General features: G+C 47.8%; 1 protein-coding gene across 1 annotated transcript; it reads right to left on the bottom strand.

Annotated features, from left to right (window-relative positions):
* Nucleotides 1–94: 94 nt before the first annotated feature.
* Nucleotides 95–13,923, bottom strand: LOC142922979 (uncharacterized). The gene is made up of 2 exons (XM_076063912.1): nt 13,831–13,923; nt 95–924 (listed from the first exon to the last, which is right to left on the bottom strand). Exon 2 carries the CDS (start codon nt 884–886, stop codon nt 272–274), a length of 615 nt encoding a protein of 204 aa, XP_075920027.1. The 5' UTR covers nt 887–924; nt 13,831–13,923; the 3' UTR covers nt 95–271.
* Nucleotides 13,924–14,321: the final 398 nt, after the last annotated feature.

The following is a 14,321-nucleotide window of genomic DNA, read 5'->3' as shown; positions in this document are numbered from 1 at the left end:
CCCACCGCCCCCGTGTGTGCAGAGACTCATTACGCCCCCTCCCGACAAGCAGACCGGCATCCGGACTAAAGGTAAGTGACAATAACAGATTTTTTTTCCATTTAAGTAACTTTATGTTTTGCTCACAATACAGTATTTATTAGAATGTTGCATGCAAATGTACGATATTTTGTCTTATATATGACTTTGTTGATGTTCTATGGGGTATGTTTGTCTTTCTGAGTAATGTTTTAATTAGGGTGGTGTCATTTTCACAATTTTCCCAATATTTTTAAATGGCCGACTTGCGCTTCAGCAATTTTCGGAACCAATGGCTAAATCTCTTCATCTTCTTGGGCTTGGTGGTGGTGGCAGAAGTGGTGGTGGAAACGGTTGCGGTGGTGGAAGCTGTGGCAGCGGCGGTGGAAGTGGCGTCGGTGGTGGTGGCATTGTACATTTGAGACACGGTCCATATTAGCTCTTTCAGCTGGCTACGGAGATGCAGGTTCTCTTCTTGCAGCCTCTTTTCCCCATGCCACATGTCCTCGTGACGCACCAGCTTCCCGCGCAGCCTAAACTGTTCCTGCCCTCTCTGCGGATTCAGGAAGTTCAACTTCCTCAGGTGGGCATGCAGCGACCTCCGGAGATCTTCGTTTTCACAGCGCAGCGACATTTGCCGCTGTGCTGCATTGCAGTCTCGGAGAAAATCCGCATGGAGAGACTTGCTCTCCCTGCAAGGCACTCTCGTGGGCTCCAGCTCCAACTGGCGCTCTTTAAGCTGTTGAACCAGGCTCCTGATCTCTCTCTGGAGAGTCTCTCGGTTCTCCATGAACTCCTCCAGCTGATGCTGTAGCTCCAGACGGAGCATCTTGCTCTTCTGACAGAGCTCCACATTCTGCAGGCCCATCCTCTCCGTAGACAGCGTCGTGGTCTCATGGTCAAAGTCTGAAATGGAAAGCGTAAAAAGAAGATATATGAAGATCCCCATCCCAAGCATGGCCAAGACCAGAACGCCAACGATCAGCAGCACCATGCTCAGCTCGAGTTGACGGCACGCGGACAGAAGCAAGTGTGAGACACGTCACGAAGGGGCGTGTTATTTATCGTGACGTCATTACCGGATGTGACGTACACTATGACGTAACAGCCATCCCTGCCCACTTATTGTCAATCATTGCCCACCACGTGACTCCACGGCCCTGCCCCTAACCACGCAGCTCCTCCCCCATACACTTCTTCCGCCTTCCCCATGTGACGCGAAGCGAGCCAATCACGCGAGAGGCGGCGCGCGGTCGGCCCCGCGTCCGCTTCCCGCCATTCTTGCAATGGGCGGCGGGGCCGCTCAGGGTGGGGCGCGGGGCGCGGGGGCGAGTTCACTCCACGTCGCGAGTCGGGAGGAGGGACGAGGGGGAGGGGCCAGGAGGGACGAGGGGGAGGGGCCAGGAGGGACGAGGGGGAGGGGCCAGGAGCGGGAGGGGGGGGAGCTGAGAGCTGCGAAAGTTTGGGGTACCACTACTTGAAAAATATACTGTACCACAGAAATTAGTTTATGTTTAGTTCGATTTAGAACATCTTTCCAATGGTTGCTTAATTTGAAACCAACTTCTCGGTTGAAATTGTGTCTGTGTTTGTAGATCTGAATTGCCTCGTGAACAAATCTCTGATAAAAACCCGTGGGTTTGCAAAGAACCTTGGTATCGGAGAAAATTATATCGTGATCACCCACAGCGTTGTAACAGTGATCAGCAAAGAATTCGTTTTGCTGTGTTTCAAATCTGATTTGTGCTCGCGAATTCGGTCAGAGACATGTCGCTTTGTCTCCCCTATATAGCAATCACCGCAGGTACAACTCAATTTGTAAACCCCGGGGTACTGTAAGTCAGGAATGCCATCCTTCACGGATGGGATCAGATCACGAATTTTGTGTAATGTATTGAACTGGACCTGGATCTTGTGTTTGTTTAGAATTTTTGAAATCTTTTTAGTAACGCCTGCTATATATGGTAGTGGGATGGTTTTGGCCGGAGTATCAAGTGGTTGTTTCTGTATCGAGGGAGAAACAGCTTGGCGGATGGTACGGTCAGAGTAACCATTCCTTTTGAGGGCCAGGTGTACATGTTTTAATTCACTGGTCAGGTGGTGTTGGTCCGAAATGCAATGAGCCCTATGGTATGAAGTTTTGATGAGATAATTATTTTGGGCTGGGTGGTGGTGGGAATCAGGTTTCAAGTAGGAATCTGTGTGGGTGGGTTTCCTGTAGACAGAATACCCCAATGAGCCATCAGGTCTCCTCTCAAACAGAACATCTAAGAATGGTAGCTTAAATTTCGATTTAAAGTTTTCGTGACTGCAAGGATTCATCTTCTTTGGTTCTTTCGGTAAAGTCACGTAGAATGAGAATAAAATAATAAATTGATAAAATAAAATAACACAATAATATTCTCACGACGTTTCGGCCACAACACAAGCGGCCTTCATCAGGTGAAGGGGACGAGACTGTCTGGAGGACAGCGCTGGAGTGAGAAAGCCACGCTGAGATCACGACCTTTAAGCTGTGTGAGAAGAAACAAAGCGCCTTGACAAAGGAATTAGCATTTAATTTAGCATTGAAATGGCTGAGTGATTAGCTTGTGACTGGTCACAGAAAAGGCTATATTAAAGTTAAAGCATACACATCCGCAAAGGCACCCCTTGACAAAGGAATTAGCATAGAACTTAGCATTGAAATAGCTAAGTTAAAGTATACACATCCGCAGAGGCACTCCTTGACAAAGGAATTAGCATAGAATTTAGCATTTAAATAGCTGAATGATTAGCTTGTAACTGGTCACAGAAATAGCTATGTTAAAGTCAGAGCATATACATTCACCGAGGCACCTAGTACAAATCAAACAGGAGAATTTAGCATTGAAATAACTAGGCGAATTTAGCATTGAAATAACTGAGTGATTAGCTTGTGACTGGTCACAGAAATGGCTATGTTGAAGTTAAGGCCTACACATATGAGCTATTCACAGTAACTGGGTATACAATACAATATATAATGAATACTATATCATGAACCAATAAAAAATACTAAAATATAAATTACCTCAATGTTATCAATAAACTCTATATTCTCCAATCAGCTAAGCTACCAACAATAAGTCGTTATATATCACAATGCTATATGGCGAAAAATGGGTGGATTCTTACCCTCAACTTTAGCAACACAGATAGCTTAACCGTGGTTAATGGTATGGTTTACAACATGGAGTATACCAGCGCCTCGCAGCTGTCTCTCTCCCCCTCCTGTGTTCCGACCATCGATGAACTCGTCCGTCTGAACGGGACCCATTCACTCATCATACATAGGTTCAATCATCGTGTGCTGGCTCACTCGCACATCATACACTCACTCTGCCGCTGACTCGCTCACACATCATACACTGACTCACTCATCATGCGCTGACTAACACATTGTGCGCTGACTCACACATCATATACTCACTCAACCTAATACTGACTCAATCATCATACGCTGACTCGCACATCATACGTTGACTCGCACATCATACACTCACTCACGCTGCTGCTGACTCACTCAGACATCATACACTGGGAGTGTCGTGCTGCCAGCTATGGCTGCAGGTTTTGTCGTACATGTTATGTATATCGTTTATTGTTAATTTTAAAATCACAGTTCCTATGATTACTGCTGTTACATTGTTTTTGTAGCTTTATTTTGGTCTGGTTGTGGTTTAATAGTTTTCTGCAATGTAGATTCATATTTTGTTTGTTGCGGTTGCACCCGACTTAAGAGCCGCATGGCTCACAGGGCTATACGTAATAAATTAAACTTGAATACGCTTCACAGAAATGAGTAAACATGACCTTTTATGGAGGTAGTGTGTTTGTGTGGGGAAGCCAAAACTTAAAGTACACACATGAGGCAGCGTCAATGTTACTATAATGTTCATTATGTTAAATAAATCACTTATACAGGACAGCAGTGGTCCAGGTGTCTGTGCAACCACCTTCCTATGCCTTTGAATCTCCATTTGCACTGTCTCTTAGGAATCCTTCAAAATGAGCGGCACGTTACATCATCATCAGCAGCCATTGTCTCTCTACCGCTGGATGAACGCCTCCCTATATTTGTTTAACGTGAGAAATTAATGAAAAAAAATCTTAATTTAACATTTTTTATTAGTATCAATAATAACGAAGCGTCTGGTCAGTGAGTATGCACCACATGCATTTACAACAGCATGCAGAGCATGAGACTATAACGAGTTTTGTACATCATGTTTGTAAACCCAAGTAATCCATTCTTTAGTATGAGATATTTATACATTTAACTCTTTGTGTATTGAGCTGTGTGTATTGCATTGCTGCAAACTAAATATCTAAACTGTACATATACAGGCCGGTCTGACTTAACCAGCGTTCTTTCTACAAGAATGTGCTATAACAAGCAATATTAATTTATCCCTGGGGTGTCACTATATACGTATGATTTTATGAATAGTCAAATAGTACGAGGAGATAATGCAATAGGGAGAAGGGGGTGAGGGCGTGAGCTCAGTCGCTTTTTCTCTCATACAGCACACATCTCCACAGGAAATGAAAAAAATAACACCTGGCAAATGGACATACATTGATGTTTACGCCCAAGGCGCAACAACTCTATTGGTTTCACTATCATGCAGCTCCACGCTACACACAGCAGACGCGTGCTCCCTACAGAGGATAAACTGTCGAGCGTCTTCTACGCCGACAGCACGAGCTTCAACACAATCATCCCCCATGTAGCTCCACAGACTGGTGGGTCAAGTGCTGTTAGTGAGCCCATTTGAAGACCCGCACGCAAAGTGGGGTAGAAATGGCCAGCACCACACCTGGCCACATTTGTCTCATAGTCTCATAGGTTATACTGATTACCCATTGTACCAGGCACTCATTTAATGCAGACACAAACTAGAGGACCCAAAACCAGTGTAGATATCACGTCCTATTGATAACTGTGGCTGAGTTTGTTGTGCAGCATGGCTCGCCACAAACACACATAGGCGATGTACACAAACATACAAGATACAAATGAGAAAAATCTCCCATATCGTTTTTTACATTATTGGGATTAGTTCTGCTAGCGAGCACATAAGCAGGCCAGTACGGCACATGAAGGGGTGGATACATAAACACAATAACAATAAAAGCCATTCGCCACTCAAAATTGGTGACGTCAACAAAGTGTTTGTGCCAGGCTAAGTGCACATTGAGGTCATGTGGACTGTCGAAGGCTCATGGGCAGGAGGTTACAGGATAGATAAAGGTGTCATGGGTTGAGTGACAGGGATGACTGGCAAATCTACCACCTGTGCTCCCTACTGTTCCACCTTGCTGCATTTTACTCATTCTGCACTCCGCTCGTTGTTGTGAGCATCACTCCTCCGCCCTCCGTTATTGCTGGAGGCGGACATCGTTCACAAAACTCCTCCAGAGACGCTGATCTTGAAACCACTGGTCGAGTTGTTGGCAAGCCCAAACAGCTCCACCATCCTTCTGTTACACAGCAGTCAAACTCTTGCCTATAGCGATAAGCCCCTTATATCTGGACAAACAGAAGCTGTTTGGGTACACAGTGACTGGGCATTTGGGCTACATGACCCAGCCAATGCTGCCTCACCTGCCTTAGTATCTCACTGATGGGCATTTGTCCAGATCATTCAAGGATCTAAGCTGCTCACATAATCTAGTTTGTTAAGCCCACGGTGGATCGTAGACAACTTGAATATGCAAAACCAGTGTGGATGTTCCTTTAAAAGGAATCCAAATTTCTCAAATGTAGAGAAGGGAGGGGATATCTGGCTGAGAAGACCCAGAGATTTACATGGAGCGACAGGCAATGCAGCATTCACAGTGTGTTACGCAGCTGAGATAATTATGTTCAACCGATTCGGAGCATGACCTCTGCTGCCAAACTGGAGCTAGTCACATGCACCCCAGGTATGGAAAAATTGTTCTGCTCTGTCCAAAACTGCCCCACTGCTCATGGGGAGTGGAGGGATGGGAGAATACGATGACACAGAATACCCAGGCAGGTGCTTTGTTTAATGTGGGGATGAACGTAAACCCCATTTCTTAGTAGTACTCTCGAAGTTCAACAAAAGCTTCTCCAGCTCATACTGGATATAATTCTTATGGTGGGGATGGTTGTAATGTGGAGGTGGGCAGTGGTAATGCACGCTCCTGTCTAATGAGGAACCAACAGTTTGGGACAATTTCAAGATTATGTAAACAACGCCGCCAAGACCAGCCCAACAACCTGTTGCAATATTGGAAATGAATGGATTAGTGATTAAACGTGGTGTTTAATTGAAAAAAGAACGTAAAAACTGCTACAAGGGCCTAAGAAGGCAATGCAAAACTCAGATCTGGCATGAACAGAGGGGGCCTGATGGAAAAGCTGCAGTAGTTGAATAATAACTCTCAGTCAAATAAAGGATGACTTTGCAAACTTCAGTCAGCTCAGGGGAGCCTACTTCAATATTTCCTGCGCAATTACAAATGCCAGTGGCAAGCTCCTCAGCAGTTGAAGGCAGAAACTAGCATGCTAGAAGTAATTATGCTCCCAAATGCAGAATCGCTCTTCGTCATATCCCTTTGAAGAGCTCATGCAAGCCACAGCAACCAAAGACCCTACACCTTCTGCATTGAGCCATTTGAGTATAAAGTGAGAGGTACCCTAAGAAAAATGAAAGAAATCACTAGTAACCAACACTTGCAATATCAGAGTAGAAATGCTGACACCCAGAGGCTCAACTATCATCACATGGGTGAGTAAGATCTTTTAACACACGTGGAGGGCAGGCTTGAAACCAGCTTTCAAAGATGCAGCCTTTTTGGTTGGACTGCAGGCAGTCTTACTCGTGCCGTGTCAGTCATAGAAGTTGTTGGACCATACTTATATTTGCCTCAAGCAAGTCTTGACGAACAAAGTGGGGTATAATCTGCTGAGTAGTGTAGTGGAGGCTGTGAAATGAGAAATAATCAATTAGAGTGCCTTTAAAAAGAGCCTCTGTCAAGGATGATCTGCACATCAGTGAGATACAATCATCATTGGGAACAAGGTGGTGTACATTCAGCCTACATTTCTAAAGAGAGAACATACAGTGATGATCACAGGAGAAATCTGTGGATGGTAAGTGACAGGCCCAAATAATTGCATCAAAAGAAAAGGGAATGAGTGACCTCCGAATGAGTAAAGGTTGATTAGAAGTTCCAACAGGAAGCCTTGGTTGCTGGGCGGAGAATGAGTGAAGGGGAGTAAAGCGAGATGGTAGGGACGATATAGGAGAACATTGGGAGGGGAATGAGATGATGGGAGAGGCAAACAGGAGCGTGTCCATGGTGGAACTTGAAGACAGCAAAGGGGATATTGTGCTTGATGCAGAAATTAATCGGATACCAGTGGAGGTATCAAACACGATCACAGCTTTACCAATTAAAAACCAGGCAACAGAAACAAACATGAGTACAGTATTACCAAAGACAAGACTGTCACACTATATAAAGTCCCACTCATTTCATGGATCGTTATTAAACAAAGGTGTCGCTTTAATCGACATTGTGAACTCGGGATGTTACGGGACAATGAGTCCCATAGGCAACGCCACGGGCTGAAGGGCACAGTGGGGGCTATCACTCCCTCGACTGACTGTGCGCGAGTAACAGACTTCAGCCTCTATTGACGATCTCTGTGAACAGGGAGGTGGAAGCCAATAAAGTTCATGTCAACAACAAAAACCGTGACCTTTAAAGAGACAATGCTCCTGTTAAAATACGATTGACAGTACATTACCATTTTTACATGCTTCAGAGTACTATACCCATTTTAGAAGCAGCATTGCTTTGTAGATTGATTTTTTTTACTGATGGAGATAGTAAAAAAAGCATGTGGCAAGATGAGACGTTCATTCGAATCCGTGTTCTCAATGTCCTAGCCCCTTGGCATAGCCCCTAGGCTCGAGCACAAGACACTGATACTATTTTACTCAACACCCACCTCTATAACACCCCAAATCGCTCCCCCTCAATCCCGCTATGTCCCCCTCCCCCCATCGCGATGTTATTCATCTTCCAAAAAAACTTCTTCGATAACACCGCTTTGAAATGAAATGTTTATAGTAAGAGACGATTCAGGCAATGGCCCTTTTGTCACAGCACTTCAGTCTCCTCGACTTGTGACATCGGCACCACCCATGAGGAGGCCGCATTTGTTGCACTCCAAGATGGCTTGGTGAACGCCCCTCCCCTCCACTACCCCGACTTTTCCTTGCCGTTTGTCCTTGATCCACATGCTAGTAACACTGGCATTGGAGCTGTTCTGTCTCAAGTTGTCAATGGCGTCGAGTGTTATCGCATAAGGAAGCAGAGTGCTGTCTCCGGCTGAACAGCGGTACTGTGTCACACGCTGATAACTGTTAGCTATCGTGTTTTTCTTGCAACAGTATCTTCCATATTTGTATGGGAGAGACTTTGAGGTGCGCTCGGACCACGCGGCGCTGCAGTACGCGCTGCAGGTTGACCAGCCATCTGGCGAACTTTCACGCTGGTTGGAGGTCCTCCAGGACTACTCTTTTCAGGTTACCTATTGCAAAGGCTCCCATCACACAAACGCGGACGCCCTGTCGCGATTACCCACGAACGAGAGTTGCGCAAGTTTTTCGGGCTCCGGTCGCTGTAAGCCGCGCAACGAACACTCGCCCCCTACCCTTACGGCATCGGCCGAGGTTGTAACATCTGAGGGGGCTGGGGATCCAGTGGCGCGTGATGCTGTCATTGGATTGGACCACGAAGAATGGGGGCACCTCCAGGTTGAGGACGCTTCTCTGCTTAAATTGCGATGCCGTGTCAGAGAGACTGATGGGGGCGAGGATCGATGGGGTGTCACCTCTTTCATTCTCAGAGGCGGATTGCTCATGCATTGGGGCGGAGAGATGCGATGTTCCAACATTGTTGTGCCCACCGCCCTGCGGAGTAAGGTCATTTGGGCGGTGCACGAGCGTCTGTTGCACTTGGGTGTGCATAAACTAGCATTGGCCACACGTAAGTCGGATTTCTTCTGGCCTGGCATGGCTGAGGATGCTGCTAATTTGTTGAAGGGGTGTGTGCAGTGCACGCGGTAGAAGCCGCTTGTGGGAATAAATATTTTCTGGTGGGAGTCGAGTATTTCTCATGATGGCCTGTGGCCTGGCCGCTTCCCAAACAGTTGGCGGCAAAGATCACTGAGGCATTCCTCAATGGCTACGTAATTGTAGTGGCATGGTTGAACATGATCGCCACTAATCATAGCCGGCAGTACTAGCTTGTGTCAGTAGGGAGCAGAGGGGAGGCTGAACCTGCTGGATTAATGATGACGGGCCGTTTGCCAAGGCAATCCCTGGGGGAGCATCGTGACCAACGGTCGGGACCCCAGATCCCGGGAAGGGGGCTGGGGAGATGATGTCATTCTCCAGACCCTCGGAGACGGTCCTAGAAGGAAGGCGTGGCCAGGGACGGAGTGAGCCAGGAGCCTATATATAAGTCAGGTCCCTGAGCGGTCCCAGCAGTTGTTGTCCGGCCGAAGACTGAAGAGCATCCTGGAGCCCTGAAGAGAAAAGCCCAATGGGCAGAGCAGAACCCCTGGCTAGGGTCGGATTGAGCTTGTACCAGTGAAAGCTCCACCTGATAACCAGTGAAGACTCAAGGGAAGACTCAAGCCCCAGCACTATAGATGCCGTGATAGGCAGTGAGAGGCAAGCTAGTCTGGAGGGACTACCTCCATAGAGTATCGCGTGAAAGGGGCCATTACCCCATTCTGTAATAACCTGTTAATGTTATAATAAATGTGTTGCCTCAGAGTAAGCTTCCTCCAGTTTATTACCCACTACATTATGGACAAGAGTGCTCCCGAACGTCTTCTGAACAATCAAGGCAAAACATTTTCTTCAAAATTATTGCAAGAGGTGTGCGTTAGTTGTGAACCAAGAAAGTACGCATGTCACCGCACAATCCGCAGACGGATGGTATGGTTGAGGTGGCTGCACAGGACTCTGACCTTCATGTTGAGTCATCAGGTCAGCGAGAACACGACCCCCTGATTCATGTTCAGTTACAAGCCGCACCCAACAAGGCAAAATCTTAAATCTCTGACTCCGTGTGCTGTACCCTTCAAAAGCTTTCCGAAGTGCGGGAGACTTCCAGGGTAAATTCTGATTCGTGCCGATTGGCCAATGAATGGCTGAGGGGCTTCCATACTTCAAAACATGAGTGGGCACCTGGGGACAGAGCTTGGTTGCACTGTCCACAGGTACCGGTGGGTACATCGCCCAAATTGCTCAAACCCTGGAGAGGGCTGGTTGATGTGATTCGGGTCATTCGACCGCAGTGTGTCCAGATCCGCTTGGGGCGGCGGAGTTGTTTTGTACACTCCTCTTGCCCTAAGCCCTTTATTGCTCCCTGTGAGTTTGTTCCATCTCCACACTGTGGGCGCCGAGGGACAGATGTGTCCGGCGAGCTGGCATGTGTGCCCGTTGAGGTTGGTCCTCAGCGGAGTCGTGTGCTTCCTCCCTCAGGTGCCGCGCGCCTGATGTCCCCCGAGCCGCCGCCTGCGCTGTCTTCACTTGATTCGGGAGAGGAGAACCCGTCGACCCGGCCTACTGCTCTTCGTGAGGAGCCGGATTCGACTGGACAGTTGCATATTCCCCCTGGGACCTCCAGGGAGAGTGAGCCCACCTCCACTGGAGGCCCAGCCACGAGGACTCGCTCAAAAACTCTTCGGATTTTGTGACACCCATGCACACACACTCCCACACCATCAGTTGCTTGTCACACTCAGTAGGCCATATCGGTTATTGGCTGAACCTAGCCTTTGTTGTGCTTATGGGTATTGCTACACGGTGAGGATGGGAGTTGTTGGTGATGGAGGGGATTCCGTGCATTCGCGTTTTATATTTTCTCGTGTTGTTCTGTACATTTGTAGCTAGTGTATATATTGTATAGGTGGGCTTGGGTATTTATATGCTATTTGTTATTGTTAATTATTGAGGCACACATAGCGTTTAGTCATTTTTACTCGCTTTTTATCACCTTATTCACTTAAGCAACCATTGGAAAGATGTTCTAAATCATACCAAACATTAAAGTAATTTTCAATGGTATTTATCCAAATAGTGATATACCAAACATTCATAGAAGCTTATTTCACTTCACACCTACATTTGTAAACTCCCCCCCCGCCCCGTGCCGGTCCTCTACGTTCCACTTCACACCCCCTCCCCCCCTCCGTGCCGGTCCTCTTGTGCGTTACGGTTATTTTATGCTAATTCCTTTGTCAAAGCATTTTGTTTCCTCCCACACAGCTTAAAAGGACGCGACCTGGGCTGGACTGTCTTCACTCCAACGCTGTCCTCATGACAGTACGGTCCCCTTCACCTGATGAAGGCCACTTGTGTTGTGGCCGAAACGTCATGATTTTTGTTGTTTTATTTTTTACCTACGTGACTTTACCGAATAGAACCAAAGAGTATGGATCCTTGCAGTCACGAAAGCTTCAAATCTAGAACTTATTCACTTAGTTAGTTTTAAGGGGGAGTTGACAGCCAGGACGGCTGAATGCTACGAATGGGGGGGGGGGGGGGGTAATGTAGTGACATCGGGAATACCACTGTGTAGTGCCGGCCTGAGAGGCACGGAGTGCGATGTAATTACATCACCGACACCCCATATATGTGGGTGTAGTACCAGCCCTAGTGGGGCTTGGTGAGCGCTGAGTCATGGCGCTGAGTGGTACCACGCGTGGCGTGCAGTGCTGTCCTCTATAGAAGGGGTGTGAAAGTGTCAGCCATGAATGAGGTTAATGTGGGCCATTGCACTCTTGTTGACCCTGGAAGGTACATGACGGGTAAAGTCTACACAGGGGCCCCAAGTTGGGGCTAGTGGGTAGTCACGTGTCAGGGCGAGATCTTGCAATAGGAATCAAGAAGGTAGTCGTGGCCAAGGGCGGAGCCGGCCACGACTGGTGAGCATATAAACCGGGTCCCCAGAGGGAACAGGGTTCAGCTTTGCTGTTGTCTTCTGAAAGATCTACATTCAACATCCGTGAAGAGTCACCAACACATAGGCAGGACTCAAGCTGGAGTCCTGCTCGTTGTAGCTATCCCAGAGTGTTAGCGCAGATAGCCTGGTGGTCCACCACCATAGGTTGTTATCTGGTAAAAGGGAAGTTACCCCTTCGTGTTGGTATAAATAAATTTGTTGCCTCCAAAGAGTATGTCTGCGACTCAATTGAACCGACTACACAATGGTGCAAAGGTCAGTAAAGTGACCGAGGCCACCAGGGGCTGTACCAGTATACCACATCAGATTAACAAGGGGCTCAGTGGTGGCAACAAGTTATCCCCTTCGCCTGGAATGCAGGAGATCGTGGGTTCGATTCCAACGCCTGGATATTTGGAGTTTGCATATTCTCCCCGTGGTGGCGTGGGTTTTTCTCTGGATCCTCGAGTTTTTTTCCCTCCACATTTAGAAATATGCGTTTACAGTATTTGGCTGCTACAAATTTCCATGTGATATGCCACTTCGTTGAGCTATGATTTGTGGCCAGGTTGCTTTTGAAAAACAGCTATATAGCTCAGTGGTCCTTACTTGGTACAATAAAATTAAAATCTGCCGATTCCTGGAGTTATACTATAGGAAGGCCTGGGTACCCAAGGGACCAGGTTACACCATTTGTCAGTTCAATGAAAAATCGACAAACAATGAATCCAACAAACACACCCAGTGCTGAAATGCACTGAAAAACAGTAAATGTACCAGAATGAAGCAGTACACATCTTGTCAAGTTGTATTTATACAACAAAGATAACTAAATAAAAATAACCAAATCCACAATTAGATGTGGATGTGAAAATAAAGTAAAGCCCTTCTGGATAATGGGCACCCTATGCCCTGTCGGTCGTGTTGATTTTTAACCATATTTCTCCACGCCGACTAGTGCGGATTGGTGAAGCGAGGGGGGCAGAACTGATTCATTTGTCACTCGCCTCTGGATTTAGTCCATGGGTGTGTAGTGATGTGCGCTAAGTACTGTGCAATTGGACGACCCCACATGCCCTGGGCACCCTTTCGCATGAGATATTCAAACTCAATCTATTTTGCAGGTGAAATATTTCTGAAATAAAAATGCAATGAAGGAAAAACAGAGAAACTGCCATGACACGGTGCAAAGGTGTGAATTAATATATTATAATAATCAGTCACACGACTGACCATACAAGGCAAGCACACCATGGTGGTGCTCGCTTCATCCACCCAGCAACACACTTCAGCGCAATTGTTTCCCAGCGCCGATCTCTTGAGTCGGTATGGGAATCGCTGCGGCGGTGTCCGCTCGTGCAGCTCCATGCGACCCACAGCAGACGCGCGCTCCCTATAGAGGATCCACGGTCGCGCGTGGTCTACGCCTACAGCACGAGCTCCGACACAAACATCCCCCATGGAGCTCCACAGACTGGTGGGGCAAGTGCTGTTATTGAGCCCCTATGAAGGCCGGCATAGTACACGAAATGGTAAGTGGTCAGAACCACGCCGGACCGCCTTTGTCTCCCCAATGTGTGATGTTTACACACCGCCCCAGATACTCATTTGCGTTACACACACATTTACCTCCCTACCCCCCACCGCACACACACTCACACACTACACCGTCTTCCACACACACACATTTAAGCACCAATCAAAAATCCCCCGTGTATCCTACACAGGTGGTTTATATTCTGGACCACACCACCCACCGTCCACCATGCACCACGAACTCCCCACACTCACCCACGCTGTGAAGTGTCGAGTCGCCCCGCGTCTCTCGCCCCTGACGCGGCCCAGTTCCCCGTGTAGCCTCCTCTGCCGTGCTCTCAGCCTCTGGCCCTGACGCAGCAGAAAGGAGAGGGGTGACGGGAGGAGTGAAAGGAGCGTTGAGGGGAGGGTTGGGGGGAGGATCGGTGGGAGGGGTGGGAGGGGTGGGGTGGGTGGAGTGGGTGGAGTGGGTGGGGTGGGGTGGGTGGGTGGGGTGGGTGGGGTGGGTGGGGTGGGGTGGGTGGGGTGGGGTGGGATGGGTGGGGTGGGTGGGGTGGGTGGGGTGCCCCTTGCTTCCTTCGGCCCCTCCCCCCACCTCTGCTACTTATTTTAAGCCTCTGTTCATTCCTCCGGCCCCTTTTTTCTTGCTTCTCTGTCCGTCTTTCCTCTTCTTACCTCTTGTGTCCCTGTATATGTATTTCTGCTATCTTGTACCTCGTATTTGTTCACTCTGTCTATGCTGGTAT

The sequence above is a fragment of the Petromyzon marinus genome, unplaced genomic scaffold (genome assembly GCF_048934315.1).
Source record: "Petromyzon marinus isolate PM22_M1 ecotype Great Lakes invasive population unplaced genomic scaffold, UKy_Petmar_22M1.pri1.0 PM_Scaffold_24, whole genome shotgun sequence".
Taxonomy (NCBI): domain Eukaryota; kingdom Metazoa; phylum Chordata; class Hyperoartia; order Petromyzontiformes; family Petromyzontidae; genus Petromyzon; species Petromyzon marinus.
This window is presented reverse-complemented; position numbering and strand designations above follow the sequence as displayed.